This window comes from Camelina sativa, chromosome 9 (genome assembly GCF_030686135.1).
Source record: "Camelina sativa cultivar CO46 ecotype springtype chromosome 9, ASM3068613v1".
Lineage (NCBI taxonomy): Eukaryota > Viridiplantae > Streptophyta > Magnoliopsida > Brassicales > Brassicaceae > Camelina > Camelina sativa.
The window spans coordinates 7,140,996-7,153,405 of NC_141888.1; the positions used below are offsets into that span (position 1 = coordinate 7,140,996).

Sequence of the window (12,410 nt, forward strand, 5' to 3'; positions counted from 1 at the left end):
GGGACAACAGTGCTTAGCTTGTCCTATTTGGTTTGAATGAGTTGATCTCCATGATTATTTTGTTTAAGAGTGAACGGATTTTGTCTGTTCTTACTTTGTTTTTGTACTGTTGAACCTTCTTTTTTAATGCAATTCCGATGATCAAAAAAAAACTAACATACCATTTTACGTGATATTTCGATATGTTATACAATTTTTATAAATGCCCTTCAATTTTATCTTTTTGAGCATTTCGCATCAAAGTCATTTCTCGTTAATTAACTGTGACTAAAACTTTTGTTATCCATCTTACTAAAATTTATAAACAATGTTAAACCAAATCCTCCACACACCTTCACCCCAAGTTTTGACTTTACACACATCCCCGTGAGTGGTGTGGACCGTACATCGGCGCGTCACCTCCACTCTCCCTCCCACTCTCTCCATTATAACCTCATCTTCTCTCTCTCTCTCTCTCTCTCTCTCTTCTGCTACAACAATGGCTTCATCACTCAAATCTCTCTTCCTCCTCTTCCTCTTCTTCTTCACAGCTCAATCTCGCTTAACCACAAACTTCTACTCAAAAACATGCCCAAGATTCCTCGACATAGTCCGAGACACAATCACAAACAAACAGATCACAAACGGCTGCGACGCCTCCGTCCTAATCTCCTCAACGCCATTCAACACAGCTGAACGTGACTCATCCATCAACCTCTCGCTCCCCGGAGACGGATTCGACGTCATTGTCCGAGCCAAAACAGCTCTCGAACTCGCTTGTCCCAACACTGTTTCTTGCTCCGACATCATCTCTGTCGCAACACGTGACCTTTTAATAACCGTCGGTGGTCCTTACTACGACGTTTACCTCGGCCGTCGTGATTCAAGAACCTCTAAATCTTCTCTTTTAAACGATCTTCTTCCTCTTCCTTCTTCACCAATCTCTAAACTCATTCACCAGTTTGAATCCAAAGGCTTCAGTGTTCAAGAAATGGTTGCTCTGAGTGGTGCTCATTCAATCGGGTTTTCACATTGTAAAGAGTTTGCGGGTCGGGTTGGTCTTAATAACACCGGGTATAACCCGAGATTTGCGGTGGCTTTGAAGAAAGCTTGTGCTAATTACCCTAAAGATCCGACTATTTCAGTCTTTAATGATATTATGACTCCTAATAAGTTTGATAATATGTATTATCAGAATATACCAAAGGGTCTTGGGTTACTTGAATCGGATCATGGGTTATATTCTGACCCGAGAACCCGACCTTTTGTTGATCTTTATGCTAAGGATCAAGATCGTTTTTTCAAAGATTTTGCTAGAGCTATGCAGAAGTTGAGTCTTTTTGGTGTCAAGACTGGTCGAAGAGGAGAGATCCGAAGAAGGTGCGATGCCATTAATTGAGTTTATGTTTATTTTTATATTTTTATTTTTTACGGATTATATTTGGGACCAAAAGAAAAAAATGTGAGACTTGAGGGATTGTGAATCTTCTGAGTAATTTGCTCATATGTTTTTTTTTTTTTCTTCCTGTAATGTAAACACATATAATCTTTATGAATGATTGTTCTAATCAAAGATGGCTCTTGGTACAAAGTCAAAAACTAATAACCTTTGTGAAGATCACGCGGTTCATAATTTGATTACGGTTCAGTGAGAGTAAACAAAGCTGAAGTAGTTGTTAGTTTGAGTTTGGTAATGATTCATTAGTGGCTGATTGATAATTAATATGTTAGGTGTTGTGATTTAATGGTCACCCGAAAGCTAAGTGTTAGAAGGTTTAGACTTTAAGTTCATCAACTCTATTCTCATCTCTAGTCTGATAAACCAATTTTTTCTTAACACTGCAAAAAGAGAAAAAAAATAGATCACTTAGGAATTCAGTATGGGAAAATGTCATTTAGACCCGGATGAACTTTCAAATTTTGGTCATTTAAACTATAAACTTTATGGTAGATCATTTAAAACATCAATTTTCGTTGACTAGCTCTTTTAAACATTAAGTTCGTTAACCAAAGCAAAAAAGACATGACGTTAAATCTGATAACCGAGCAACTAACAGATGTTACTCTGCCGTTAACCACTCTCGGTTAATGACAAAACGACGTCGTGTTGATTCAAAAAATGTCATTTAAACCATAACTTTTAAATTGAAGCCATTTAAACCATGAACTATCAAATTTAGGCCATTTTAACCATGAACCCTGTTGTCGGTCTTTTAAAACATCAACTTTCATTGACTGAGATTTTTTGGACATCAAGTCAAACTATTAAGTTTGCTAACATGTTTTACTTAAATCGATCACAAAGGTGAATACAAGAATCAAAATAACAAGCACAAAGAGCATTATAAGGGCCACAAGCAAAAATCACAACAAAAAGCACAATTCAATATATACTAAAAGTAGTAGTCACAAAAACAAGTCCAGCTATGCCTTCTACATCTCGGCCCAAATACAAGTCCAAAATTTTTGCCACAGATGCAAAATCAAAATTAAATCACAAAAATCTTAGAGATGTTCTTTTCTGATGTTCTTTTCTTCCTAGTTTCGTAAAACGTTGATGCATGTTCTGAAAAGTTGGAGGTTTATAAATTTTAAAAACTCTTTTTTGTTATCTTTAACTCCAATAAGTCTCTACCAAAAGTTTTTAAATCAAACTATCTTATAGTGATTACTGATTAGAGTATTACTTTACACATCCCGTCTATAGTCACCTATGGACACGTTTTTTTGTCTTTGTATTTTACAAGGAAGCCTCACTATTAAACTATCAGGATGGTTGAAACTAAAAGAACTGATAAGAACATTTTTTGATATGATTTCTTGAAGCTGAACTTGGTAGTATTGAGATTGATGTTGAAGCAATCTTGATCTTGAACTTGCTACCTGTTAGATATGACGTCAAGCTGAAACATACACTTAAGTCTGGCAATACAATTCTATCTAAGATGTGATGTTCTATATATGCAAAGTCATTGGAGAGAGATTTAGTGTTAAGATTGAATCTGTGTAACTCTCTTTCTTAACCCCTGATACACTGTTTTACAAAAGATATAGAGAGCCACAGGGCACATCACCGATTCATCAACTCTCTCTCACAAGCGACACATACGTCACTGTACATTCATCAAACAATACATATCTTTTACAAACGCTTCTCCTCTGGATTTGTAGCTATACAATCTAATAGTTCTGTTTACGGCGTAAACTAACTCATCCTTCAGCCCCACACGTACCTCGATCATGTGCTTATCAGCTGAAGGAAAGGAGTACAAGAGAGAGAGGTAGACTACCTTAGAGAACTCAACAAAAAGCAGGAAAAGGTAGAAGCAGAAATATATCAAATTCATGATAACTCTTATACATGTTATTAATTAACATGAAACTAAAGCAGAGTTTTCAAGTGGTGGACTATCTCGTCACCAATTCACACAAACATCGTAAATCTTTAACTAAAAAGTCGACGAGAGACCGAGAAAGAAACAAATATACTTTTCGTCTAAATCGTTCATACGTTTTTTTAAATACATAATGCCAGCGAAAAATTTAGATATCTCCATAAAATAAGAAAGACAACAAAATCTCAGATGAATAAGATTTACACTGAAAGATTAAGAAATTTAGTAATATATAAGTTATACCAAATATATTAATTAAACTAATAAGCAAGTGAATAATTTGTAAATGTGATGCTTACCTTGATCCAATTGCTCCCCGTGTATTGACACATCCTGAGGGTATAATAAGCAATTCCCATTCATCTTTGTTTAAACTTTGACATCTTCTTTTCAGTTCTCACTCTTAAACTTGTAACTTTTTTTGGAGCTGCCGAGTGAGTTTTGCGGTTGAGATTGTTTTGGAGCTGTTTGAAGTTTGAAGGAAAGAGACTGTTGGTGATGCTTTCTCGGTGAACACTTCTCACTGGAATCCGATGCAGCCATCGTGGCAAAACGTACAAGGGAAAGGTGTGATCTTTCGATGGTATATGGCAGAGCTCTCTGGCATTCAACGGAACTCAGAGTGCAACCATCTCCGCTACGTTCCAACTCACTGTGGATCACAAACTTCCCATTGCGTAAGTTAATAGATAACAACCTGTTTTTGTCCTTGTTGCTCCAACAGTATACTTTTTTTATCATCAAAAGGATTTATTCCCAAGGGAAAATACTCGAAACCGGTCTCAATAAAAGTAGGGGTGATTTGAGATACTAGTTGCCATTCTCCGCTCTTTAGCCTCCATAGACATAGCTTATCCTCTACACTTCCATCAACTTTGGTTACAGAGACTATGTTCATATACATGAGAGATCCTTGACAAGTTAAGAGATATCTAACGAATCTTGGATGTTTTCCTGAATCCGGGAAAGGCGTAAGACGGCATTGAATAGAGCCTGTGACGTAAAGATCCATGGATACAACAATTTCTTCCTGGTCACTTTTGGAGAGCCAGTGAATCTTTTCAGGCAAGCTGATGGTTGTATTATAGCGCAAAGTGAAATTTTTATGGACCATTTTGTGACTCCACAAGCCTGTCTCAGACGAAAATATCAACAAACTAAAATGTTTAGCTGTGAAGTCGACCATAACAACTTTGTAACCCAAGAGGATGCCGTTCTCAGTTTGTGTGGCCATCCCCAAGGGACATGAATATTCCTTGAGATGAGCATGAGAAGGGGTTCGTACGCATTCCTGTGAAATTGGATTAGCCACGTACAAGGATCGGTTCTTGGCGCAGACATAGTTTTCACTGATCAAAATCAATCCAACGTCGCCCGTGTACGCCCATACTTTGAGCATGCCGTTTTGAGTCTTAAACTTGTTGGTTAGGAAAGAAGAGATGTAGAAGCCTAGAGAACGTGGAAGACCCCAAGTATCACATCCGTAATGAGCCACGATTTCTCTCGTTGAACAACTAAACATGAGCGACCATGAAGAACAATGCGAGTTTTCGTGAAGAGACAAGAACAGGTCACGGAAATATGGAGACTCCACGATCGATTTCCATTGCTTGCAAACCAATTTTGAAGATTTGATCATCTTTATTGGTAATCGTGCTAGTATAATTTCCCATAGATCTTCTGTCAAGGGATTCATTTTTGTTAGGGTTAGTTTTTTTTCTCTGTATTGGTGAATGTGCGTGTGTTCGGATTAGGTTTTTTACTCTTTTAGAGAACAACGAATCAGGTTCTTGGGTCAAGATGAGTTAACTTGTTTTTAGATTGGGCTAAAGCAGATATAGCCCACGAGTCTCTCCATCTTTTTTTTCTTTTCCTCCACGAGTCTCTTCCATATTGGTGACCACAATTATTGTTATCACAGTTATGGTTTATTAATTACCAATTACAGTTAGAAGTTTGATTTAACTTTAACCATAACCGTTTGATAAATATTATACGGTTGGTATTAATATTTGGAGTAGTGTCGGCGCATTTCCGCTGAAGATCATTTCTGGCGGCTTCCTTGGGTTCACAATTGGAATCGTTCCTCATCAACACCGTCAAATAGCCAACTCCGTCGTGAGTTTTATCAAAATGAGGAACGATTTCCAATCCCAGATTTGGGATCCAGGTGTATCAATATTTGGATCAGAAGATTGGAGATAAAACTCCAGTCTGATTGCATCATTAAACTTTGGCATTATTTTTTCTTGGCGGGTTTGTCTAGCAGTGAAGAACATGGTAATCTGGATATGATGATGGTTTTGTTAACAAATCCATAGCTGGGTTTGTCTCTGTTTTGGGTCTCCACAACGTTGGCCGACGTCACTTTGATTCTTGCTGTCAGAGATTTATTTTCTCTCCACAGAGGTATAAGTGTTTGTGAGATGATGTTGTGGTTCATTCACGGTGTTGGTATACACGGCCTCCTCGATATGACGGTTATAGTTGTTGTGACGATCTCCAATGTTTTTGGTCTCAGATGTATAATAAGATGGAATTATACCATTAGCAAGCCAATTTTTCTGATACGCACAAGGACACCGATACGGACTAATTGGTATCGGACTGTTAATATTTCAAAACTTTTTCCAAAAGCAACAAGCTTTATTTATGTGGTGTGGAGTCTCAAACCAAGAATGCCAATAAGGCATACATATCACATTAAAGTAAGATGGCTTATGAAGAAGGAACATACCATGTTTAATAACATGATAGCGAGTAAGGCTTACCGGAAGGAAGCATATTCAAATTCACTTCGTCATGTTTGTTATCTTCATTATATGGCACAAATTCTGCTTATGTAATAAATTGTTTTCTGAAGTTTTGTATTGATCTTGTATCTGCTGTAATATTCCATTAATTAATATAGGTTATTGGATGGAAAAAAAATTAAATAAATATTACTAGTATATTTTCTTATATTTTAAAAATGGTTACGGTTTATTTATGCGGTTAACCAACAGTTTTAATACGATTATGATTAATTAATAGTTATGATTGATATAATTTAACCATAAAATTACGGTTAACTGTTACAATTACAGTTTGATTTTGGTCATGCCTACTTCCATAAGTAGGGTTATCGAAGTCATAGATTTTGTTAGATTTGGTTCAGTTTAATGATGATGGTTGTGGAGAAGATGAAATTACATGTCTCAGAGGTGAAGTGATGCAAACTGACCAGTTTGGTCAAGAGAACATAACTTACGAAATCCGTTTTTTTTTTCTATTTTTTTTTTTGTAGAATTGATGGTACAAGTTAATGAATTTCACAATTATTTTTGCTTATTTATTTTTGTTTGTTTTGCTTATTTATTTTTATTATATGTTTCTTTTTGTTATTTTATCTTTTTCTTTTCTAAATTTCTCAATAATCCTCTATATATTAGTTTAGAAATGTTTTTATGCTTTTTTTTTCCGAGAAATTATGTTTTAGCCGAGCGTTTTTGGTAAGGAAAAATGATTGCCACCTACTTGAAGTATACGCCAACATGTTGACTAGTGTTGACCGACGTTGACCGTGGCGTTGACCAGAAAAAGATATTCAATTTTTTTTCCTTTGTTCCTGAAAATAATATTTTTTTTTTTGTTTTTGAATTAAAAAAACGAGTCAGATTGTTTTAGTTTGTATGTATTTTTGATAAATAAATAAAAAAGATAAATGATTTGTATAATTTACAAAAACAAAATATAACAACAAAAAGTTATACAAGAAATTTATATACAAAAAGAAAATTAAAAATTATATGATAAACAAAATTTGTGGTATATCTAGTAACTAATTTTGTTAATACAGAAAATACACCAAAAATAATATAATAAAACTATATCCCAAATATTTTGTGTGTAGTAGATTTTTTCATAAATTTATAACAAATATATACCTTTTCCTTTTAAAAATCATTTTTTATTTTGTATTTTCAAAGTTGAGGGTTTTAAATATTTTTTTTTCTTTTTACTAATTTATAAGAATATGTCATTTGAAATATAACCAAGACATTGCCAAATATTTATTTGTTTTTAATAAGAAAAAGAAAGGAAGATAATAATGAATTTTTTTTTTGTTTTACATGAAAGACATATATTTAGAAGATAATTGAAAAACAAAAGGTTATTTTTTTAAAATATAAGGTTGTTTTTTTCTTAAATAAAAAAATAGTTGGCAATGCCTTGGATATATTTCAAATGACATAATCTTATAAATAAGTAAAAAGAAAAAGATAATTAAAACCCCCACCTTTGAAATTACAAAATAAAAAGGAAATGATTTATAAAAGAAAAGTATATATTTGTTATAGTTTTACGAAAAAATCTACTACACACAAAATATTTGGGGTATAGTTTTATTATATTATTTTTGGTGTATTTTCTGTATTAACAAAATTAGTTACTAGATATACCACAAATTTTGTTTGTCATATAATTTTTAATTTTTTTTTGGTATATAATATTTTTGTATAACTTTTTGTTGTTATATTTTGTTTTTGTAAATTATGCAAATCACTTATCCTTTTTATTTCTTTATCAAAAATACATTTAAAAAATATTATTTTTAGGAAAATTGGAAAAATATATTTTTTTGAATATTTTTTTCTGGTCAACTTCGGTCAACACTGGATTCCGACCAACCAAACATCAGAATTGAATGTTTGTGGTGTTTTACAAATATCCTATGTTTGTTTATAAATGTCCTTATATAATGACAATAGTTCACGTAGTTAACAAAACATTTATATTGTTTGTATGTGTGGCCATGTTTTGGCGTATACTTCAAGTAGCTGGCAATCATTTTTCCTTTTCGTAATTATGCTAATGTGTCATCATCATAATATTTTTTCTCAAACTAATTGACTAACACCAAGTATTTTTCCATTTTAAAATTAATACACCAAATATTTGTTTTCTCCACTATAATATCCAACCTTTTAGATGGTATCCATTTAGCACCACTGTAATGGAAATGAATATCCATTTATTTTGTATATTTTATAAAAATATGATTATTTTAATAGTAAAAATATTAAATTTTTAAATTAAATAAAAAGTATTCTAAAAAATAAAATTTAGAGAAATTGACATAAATACTCAACAAAAAAATTATAATTTATTCACTGACTACTCTAACCAATGAAATGAAAGGTAATATACTCTATATTATCTATATTATATACCATTTTAACCTTCCCATAATCACTATTCTTACCACCTTGCCACCATCATCTTTAGCCCCTACCACCACCTCTTTACCACCATCGTCATTAGGGTTTTCAATGTAACCTCTAGGGTTCTCAATGTAACCTCTAGGGTTTAGATTTCCCCCGCCACCATCACCAGCCACCACCACCTCCGATTACTGGTCACCACCACCTCTGACCTCCGGCCACCACCACTTTCGGCGACCTTCTCCGGCCATCATTTCCGGCCACCATCTCCGGCGACCTTCTCCGATGATCAACTCCGGCGACCAATTCCGACGAACTTCTCTGGCGACTTTCGCCGGTTACCATCTCCGGCGACTTTCTCCGGCGACCTCCGCCGGCGACCAACTCCGACGACTACCTCTGCCGGCCGGCCATCGACTACCTCCACCGGCCGGCCACCATCACCACCATCAACCAACACTAAATTAGTAATTTTCTCTACCCCTGATCCTAAATTCCTAATTTTTTCAAATAGTTAATTATTTTCTTCTATAGTTTTTTTTGTTTTGGTCAGTGAACTAATTCACTCTTTAATAACTGGAAATAAAAGAAAATACTGATTGAATACTATTGGCACTATTCAATCAAGAATACTTTTGTTTCTATTTATTTGGTAGTTAGAAAACTAATCACATGTATGGCAAAAGAAAATATATATTGTATAATATAAATCATTATGACAAAAGAAAATAAAAAATAAAAATATTTAAACCGTCTAAATCATCCCGACTAAACTGTTTTAGGTGCTAATTAGAAAGTCACCGACTCACCGTCCACTATTACTCACGATTTTTAAAACTATGCTTTTAAATAAGATTAAAATAACAAAGTACTATGGATTAAATTAAGAAGATAAGAAACATAATTCTGAATTATATGGGCCTAGAAAGTTCTAAAACCGCGTTTCGTCTAAAGGAAATTATATTTTCCGCTCCATATTAAAAAAAAAAAAAAAAAAGGAAAAATCCAAATAAAGAAAACTTAAAATTGACAACCGAATCGAAGGAAGAATCCAACTTGGACGCTGGCTTCGTCTTCAAGTCAGCCTTAACCTCTCTCTATATATACATAATCAAGAACACAAGAAATTTAAGAACAAGAACCAGAACCAGAACACATCATCAGGAACATACCAAGAAGCTATGGCAGGAGGAGGAACAGAAGCGTTTCCTGATCTTGGAGAGCATTGCCAAAACCCTGATTGCAAATTACTTGATTTTCTCCCTTTTACTTGCGACGGCTGCAAATTGGTAAACATTTTTTTCTCAGAATCTTTCAATCTTTTCCCACAATTGAGTGTTTCTTGATTCAAAATCTTTGTGTGTGAAGGTGTTTTGTTTGGACCATAGATCATACAAGTCTCATAACTGTCCGAAATCCGATCACGGGAGCAGAACAGTTTCCATCTGTGAAACGTGTTCTATAGCTATTGAAACAACTGGTTTTGATGTAGAAGGGATCAAATCTTTGCTTGAGAAACACGAAAGATCCGGAGATTGTGATCCGAACAAGAAAAAGAAACAAACGTGTCCTGTAAAACGTTGCAAAGAGGTTCTGACTTTCGCGAACAACCTTACTTGCAAAGATTGTGGAGTCAAGTTCTGTTTGAAACACCGGTTTCCGACAGATCATGTTTGTAACAAGAAGACCATTACTAATACAGGGAAAAGCGCGAGGTGGAACGAGAGGTTTATGGAAGCTTTGAGTTTGAGAAACGAGAAAGGTTGTGAAAGAGGAAGTTCTGTTTCATCAAGATCTCCACCATCAGTTAGGTCTTTTTAGTTTCTTCTCTTGTAACAATTTACTTCAACCAAATCGTTCTAAATGTTCTCATGTATCTCTACGCAATGAAAAACGAAGTCTTTTGTTTCCAACTTCTTCATCGTTGATACAAAGTGACACATTTGTCATTCATACGGGCAGAACCTGACTGATATTGAACCATATAGTTAAGGCATATATAAAAAACATGTAACCTATCAAATCTACAAGGAATCGATCATATTGTTATTAGCATATATCCCCTCTATATTACTGTGGAATGATCATATCACATACATACGTACGTCTTCCACATAATCACTAAATTTTTGAGTTTTTAACTCCTACAAGTTTTAAGACTCTTTTTTTACCTCTGGAAAACGCATTCAATATCATCAGCTCTTAGCTCTATCATAAGATTTGTGTTGAGTGTTTCTGTGACTCCTATGGAGAACGAGTGAGCCCCCGCGTTCTGTATCGTGTAAAGGAAAAATTCAATAAGCCAAATAACAAATCTTATGTTATACTGATTCAGAAACTAAAAGTTGGCACATAACTGGATGTTGATTTCTTCCTTGTAATCCATATAAAGAAAGTTGGTGCCGATTGATCCGGTTCATATCTGCCTGAAACAGACTTGTTACCCGGTGAAAGAGAAACAATGATGCAGAAAGGTGTTAGAAAGTTATACGAATACTAACCTCATGGAAGTTCCATAACTGATTATGCAAGCAACTCCAATAATGGTGAAGGGCAGAAATTTGGTTGGCTAAGCATCATAGCCATCACCAATTTTATTACATTCTAGGCCATCCAATGTAAACCTCACTTTCTCAAAAAGCATCCACATGAAGTAATTTGCGCCTAAGTTCCCTGGTTGTCCTGCAATAGCCCTCTTTTTTTTTTTTTTTGCACCGAAAGAGCATTACAGAGCGGTGCAAGTTAAAAAAAGACTTCAAAAATGGATAAAGCAGTTGTTATACCTCTCTTGGGGTTACAAGATACATACAAGTCCTCGAAAGAAGGAATACTTGTCCTATTTTCAGGACCAATGATCACTTCCTGGGTATTAAAAAAAATAAATTGTAAGGTTGAGTAACTCGGGAACATAACCAACTTAAAAAACAAAAGACATACTGAAACTCTAGTTTCTGTCTTCAACTCAACTCGCACGCTAAATCCTAGTGACCGCTGTCCAATACCGAAAACATGGAACCAAGTGGGAAAATTCAACAATGGTAAGTGCACAAAACCATGAAGATAAAAAAAAAAAAAAAAAAACATTCAATTGAAAGGTTCCATACCAGTCACCTGGAAAACGTAGGCAATGCGCGGTATTTGCTTTCCCTTTGATTATCTTATAAACTAATCAAAGTCCAGATTTAAGCTATATATATTCATCATCGAAGGAAAAAACAAAAGGAGGGAAAGAAAACACATACAAATATCTCCACAAGACGAAGGCGCGCATTCTTCGTTGTGGTCCACACACATGGACAACATGTTGGCTGAGTCTGCTCCAACTATGATCAATCATCACTAGAAATTAGTGAAAGATACTCATCAAACTCAAGTAATCACTATAGAGAAAAGTTTTCAGGTTATGTATTATAACACTTACACACTTATTAATAGGCGTTAAATTCACTATTTCAATACTAGAAAATCAGTAACAAGTGAACAGAAAAATAGCCGGAAATTACAAGTGAACCGAACTAAACCATATGAAGTTACTCTCTCTCTCTCTCTCGGAGACGCGAATTGTCTTATTTGTTTTTCCCCACCGGTTGCTTTGGTCTATCATACGGGCAGCAATTTTATCTCCAGAGCAAAACAACCTCTTCTTCGTTGGGCTTTCCCAACACAAAAGCACTTATACGTTCTGGGTCTTAATCATATAATAGGCCCATTCAGAAAAATGTATGTTTGAAGACTCCAATAATGTATCAAAAGAGGATGAAACGTCTCTATGAACATATATATTGTTAGAATGTGAGTTAACTGATTTTTGACATGTTTGCCGGCCTACTTT

General features: G+C 34.6%; 1 protein-coding gene, 1 long non-coding RNA gene and 3 pseudogenes across 3 annotated transcripts; 3 read left to right on the forward strand and 2 right to left on the reverse strand.

The window, feature by feature from the left end:
• The first annotated feature begins 291 nt into the window (after positions 1-291).
• On the forward strand, positions 292-1,552 carry LOC104710661 (peroxidase 31 pseudogene; annotated as a pseudogene). Its single transcript, XR_015566533.1, has one exon. The product of XR_015566533.1 is annotated as a peroxidase 31 pseudogene (transcript).
• A 2,122-nt stretch (positions 1,553-3,674) lies between these two features.
• Positions 3,675-5,085, reverse strand: LOC104715077 (putative F-box protein At3g28280 pseudogene; annotated as a pseudogene).
• An 89-nt stretch (positions 5,086-5,174) lies between these two features.
• Positions 5,175-6,276, forward strand: LOC147937854 (uncharacterized; annotated as a pseudogene).
• A 3,347-nt stretch (positions 6,277-9,623) lies between these two features.
• On the forward strand, positions 9,624-10,491 carry LOC104710662 (zinc finger AN1 domain-containing stress-associated protein 12-like). The gene is made up of 2 exons (XM_010427300.3): positions 9,624-9,867; positions 9,947-10,491. Exons 1-2 carry the CDS (start codon positions 9,760-9,762, stop codon positions 10,397-10,399), a joined length of 561 nt encoding a protein of 186 aa, XP_010425602.1. The 5' UTR covers positions 9,624-9,759; the 3' UTR covers positions 10,400-10,491.
• On the reverse strand, positions 10,466-11,032 carry LOC104710663 (uncharacterized). Its single transcript, XR_755046.3, has 2 exons — positions 10,936-11,032; positions 10,466-10,850 (listed from the first exon to the last, which is right to left on the reverse strand). It is a non-coding gene; the product is annotated as an uncharacterized LOC104710663 (long non-coding RNA).
• Between the last annotated feature and the right edge of the window lie 1,378 nt (positions 11,033-12,410).